The sequence below is a fragment of the Capsicum annuum genome, chromosome 5, assembly GCF_002878395.1.
Source record: "Capsicum annuum cultivar UCD-10X-F1 chromosome 5, UCD10Xv1.1, whole genome shotgun sequence".
NCBI lineage: Eukaryota > Viridiplantae > Streptophyta > Magnoliopsida > Solanales > Solanaceae > Capsicum > Capsicum annuum.
Window position 1 is genome coordinate 211,874,958 of NC_061115.1, and position 4,980 is coordinate 211,879,937.

A 4,980-nucleotide genomic window follows, 5' to 3' on the forward strand; every position below is an offset into this window, starting at 1 on the left:
AAAAAAATTCTATAGTTTGTACTTTGTACGTTCTCTTCATTGACTTATATCGATTTAAGTAAACACTCCAATTGGATATACTCAAAAATACGCAAGCAAGCGTATGAAGATGTTCAAATAATGTCAGAATTGTTATAGTCCAAAATACAAAAAAAAAAGAAAAGAGAGAATAAACTAAAGCTCTCCCACTCTATCCTATACTAAGCTTTACTCGATAAATCAAGTCTTTCAGGAATGACCTCCAAATACATAGATACTTCGACGCATTCCTCGACTCTCCTACTCTATCTATCCTACGGTATGCATCTACCCAAAGATAAAATCGTTAAGAAAATAAAAGGGAAAAAGGTTCAAAATATATCTAAATATTGGCAAAATTTGCTATAACACGTCTCAACTTTGTGGGGGTCCTATGACCCTCCCGCCCCGCCTCCCGAACTATTTATTATCGTATTTTTATGTCGTATATTTGTCCAGCCGGACCACTGCGTGAATACTCACGCACTGACGCGTAAGGATCTGAAGTGGTCCAACTAAATAAATATATGCCACGAAAATGTGATAATAAATAGTTGTGGGGGTCATAGGACCCCTACAAAATTGAGACATATTACAACCAATTTCGTCAAAATTTAAATATATTTGTTACTCTTTTCTCGAGATAAAATGTAATCCAATCAATAAGTCATGGTTAAGAAGATAAAATTTGGTGTAACACGCCTCAACTTTGTAGGGGTCTCATGCCCCCCTCCCCCTCGACCCCGCGTCTATTTATTACTGTATTCTTATGTCATATATTTGACCAGTCGGACCACTACGTGAAGACACACGCACTAGCGCGTAAGGGTCTGAAGTGGTCTAACTGAATAAATATATGCACATAAATAAATAATTGAGGGGGTCATAGAATCCCCGCAAAATTGAGACATGTTACACCAAATTTCGTCAAAATTTAAATATATTTGTTACTCTTTTCCCAAGATAAAATGTAATCCAATCAATAAGTCATGGGAAAAGACATTATTTCCACCCTAAACTATATTTGAAAGGTCGAAGACACACTTCAATTATTAAAGCAACCTAATACACACTTGAACTACTTAAAAGTGAATTTTTATACACCCTAAAACTGATGTGGCAAAAAATAATTAATTAAAATAAAAGATGGCGCTTGGGTAATATAATTAAAGCAAAAAAAAAAAATTAAAAAATTAAAAGATTAAAATTTTTTCCCTACCAAGCATCCTCTTCTTCACCACCCCTACCCCCGCCTCATTCACAAATCTTCTTCTTCACACCTCACTTGTTGTTATCTTCTACTTTTTTTTTTTTTTCCAATCAATTTTTAATAGTGATTGAAACTTTTTTTTTTTAAGACCTTTTCTTCATTAATTTGATTTTTCTTCTTTTTTCATTGTTGATTTTTCATTCAATTTCATCACCCTTGTTATGCCTGAGAACAAACTATATCAAATCTTTAAAAAAAAAAAAAATTGTTTTGCCATTCTTACATTTTATTTTGTGTTTACACAACCTCTTGGAGCCAACGCGGACTTAATTGGGAACATAAAACGATGGATGCAAAAGTTTAGCTGGTACAGTTAACACTCCGGCTGGTGTTTGTCAACTGTCTTCTTATTAGTTAAAACTCTTATTAGTTAAATATGTTGAGGTAAAAGCTAGCCTTTAAAGAATGTTAACTCAGTACTATCAATTTCAACAACTCCTGTAGCCATCAATTCATCACCGACAATCACTAATTTCACTGATGTCACCATCAATTTCCTCATCTAACTCACCATTATTGATGTAAATGCCTCAATTATTTTTTATTAATAGAATAGTAATGTGAAGAATCATTTCATTATCAATTTTTTTGAGAACTATAAAGAGTGGTCGATTTTAATTCATCAAAAATTTTCAGTCCGATGAATTTTATTTTTCAACACTTTCATAGAATTTTTGTTGGTCAGATTTCAACTTTCAAGTTTTTCTCGTTTTCATGTCTCTTCTATCACTCTAAAAAAAAATTGTCAATCTCGTTGAAAAATCGATTAAGAAGGAGAAAAGAAGGGATAAAGATGGGTGACAAAGTTAGAAAAAATTGAAGAAATCTAAGGTGATGACAATTTTGTTGGTGGTTTGTAAAGTTGATGGTGGTAATTAATTGATGATTTGAGTTTGGCTATCAATGGAGGTTTTGAGATTGAATATAGAAGAAAATGAAGAAGGAAAAAGTTTAAATTTAACAAAAAAAGAAAAAAGTAGGAAAAATAATAAATTTATTGTATTTTTTGCGTGGTACTGAGGTGGCGTGTGCGTGTGGAACGTCCCCACCTTATGAGAGTGGTATATCTATTTTAGAGTGCATAAACATTCACTTTTAAGTAGTTTAATTATGTATTAGATTGCTTTAATAGTTGAAGTGTGTCTTCAACTTTTCAACTATAGTTTGAGATGAAAACGACGTCTTTTCCATGGTTAAGAACATAAAATGGTAACGAAATCTAAGACATGGAAAACGTGGGTGCTCACTCTGTATGTGAGTATATGTATTGAGTGGGAAAAAAAAAACTGTCACAAAAAAAGATAAAATGAAATCAAAGTGAGTTATGTAAAGGTGTCAAAATTTTAGCTGTTGTATTTTGGCCTTTTATGATTTTATATATTTAACAAAATTTAATATTATCAAAATAAAAAATAGTACTTACTAATTAACTAATTTATTCTAGCTTTAAAAAATATTAAAATATCATTGATAAAATACTAGCTTATTTATTTAAATCTAAATCAAAATGAAAAGTTATTTTCTCTTCCTTATGAAAATGTAACAATATCCTTATCCCTAAAATATGTCTTCTTCTTTGGTGATTTTCAATTTTTCAAAGATAAAAACTACTAAAAATGAAATGAAATCTAAAAGTAACAAGATTATATTAAAAAGAAAATATTGTTAGCGCTAGAATAGTGCAAAAATTTGGGAGGGTAGTGTCTAGTGACAGATTTAAATGTAATTATCAATTTGTTTGGATAAACGAGATAAAGTGAAAACTTTAAATTGTTATTTCTAAATATAAAGATATGTGGTTTTGAGTCAACAACAAAGAAAAGTGGGACAGAGTTGTACGTAGTAATAATCTTCAAGCTCTTCCAACGCTATAAATAAAGGTAGAATTGATCCTTGATTAATTCATTAAACACTAGCAAAATGATGAGCAAACTCATATTTCAAAACCTTCCTCATATAATCTCCATTTTATTTAACTTTCTATGGAAAATCTTCGTCCTGATCCGAGCGTTTATAAGAAATAAGCTCTCTACTTTATCTGAGGTAATGGAATGGACTGCATACACTTTACCCTTTTCAGATCCCACTCTGTGGGAATACACTGGGTATATTGTTGTTGTGGTAGTTATTCTATGGAAAATCTTCTCCACAATAATCCCTAAGATAACAAGTAAATTTGTTACTACTAGAAACCAAAAAACAAATAAAATATTACCTCCTGGTCCAAAACCATGGCCTTTAGTTGGAAGCCTTCCTCAAAAGCTACTAAGTGATATGCAAGCATTTGAATGGATACACAAACTTATGGAGGAAATGAACACTGAAATCGCTTGCATTCGTCTTGGCAATGTCCATGTCATTCCTGTCACTTCTCCTGAGCTTGCTTGCCTCTTCTTGAAGGAGCATGACTCGATTTTCTCATCGAGGCCTATTTGCATGTCTGCGAGTCTCGTTAGTAATGGATACTTGGCCTCAACATTTGCCCCTATGGGTGATCAATGGATGAAAATGAGAAGAGTACTTGCTTCACATGTACTCTCACAAACATCTCTTCAATGGCTTCGTCCTAAAAGGGATGAAGAAGCTGATCACATTCTTCGATTCATTTATAATCAGTGCATTAACCAAAGTAGTACCCGTATTATTAACATGAGGAAATTGACAAGATATCATTGTGCAAATGTTATTAAGAACATGATTTTTAGCAAGAGATTGTTTGTAAACGAGGACGAGGACGAGAAGCAAGTTAATGCACTTTTCATACTTTTTGAATATTTCCATTCTTTTGGTATCTCTGATTACTTACCATGGTTAAGTGCTTTTGATTTAGACGGCCACACGGCAATTCTTAAGAATGCCTTTGCCACAACAAGTAAATACATTAATCATGAAGTTGACAAGAGGATTCAAATGTGGAAGGATGGTAACAAATTTGTGGAAGAAGACATCCTTGATGTTTTTATCATGCTCAAAGATACCAATGGGAATCCATTGTTGAATGTTAAAGAGATTAAAGATCAAGTCCTTGTAAGTATATAAATATACTTTCAATACTCTAATCAAACCATGTTAGCTTGACAAATTTTAATATTTTCGTCTTCCCTTTAGTGACATGCATGATTTTACGGTTACAAAAATGTCATGACATACACTTGGTTTTGAAAATATATATATATATGGTTGTTTTATTTTATTTTATTTTATTGGTTAGCAATACTAATAAGAATTTAAGTTATACATACCACAAGTGTAGGTATTTTTATACCATTAGGACATCTTTACCTAGCAGGTAATTAATTTGCCTTATTTTCAAGATTATAAATTTCACGTTTTAAGAAAACTCGCTTATAATAACGACTGAGTAACTCGACATTGTATCATGTAATCTATTTTATTATAAGATTACAAATCTCATATTCAAGGAGGCTTACCTATAGGCGTCCTTTGAATGCATGTAAGTAACTATAGCATGTAATCTGCCTTATTTTCCAAGATTATAAATTTTACATTTTAAGGAGGATTATCTACATGATATAAAGATATCCTTTGAATAACCTGATAATAGTGTTTAAAATAACAAACATATTGACGATATCTATTTGATCCCCTATAGTTGGATATATATAACTTAAAATCAATTAATAGTGACAGGAAATGATGCTTGCTGCAATAGATAATCCCTCAAATGCAGT

General features: G+C 31.7%; 1 protein-coding gene across 1 annotated transcript in view; it reads left to right on the forward strand.

The window, feature by feature from the left end:
• The first annotated feature begins 3,193 nt into the window (after positions 1-3,193).
• Positions 3,194-4,980, forward strand: part of LOC107872655 (phenylalanine N-monooxygenase) — a 5,881-nt gene continuing 4,094 nt past the window's right edge. Inside the window, exon 1 of the mRNA XM_016719289.2 lies at positions 3,194-4,315. Coding sequence (XP_016574775.2) covers positions 3,209-4,315 — 1,107 coding nt within the window. The 5' untranslated portion in view covers positions 3,194-3,208. The remainder of the gene's footprint in view (positions 4,316-4,980) is intronic.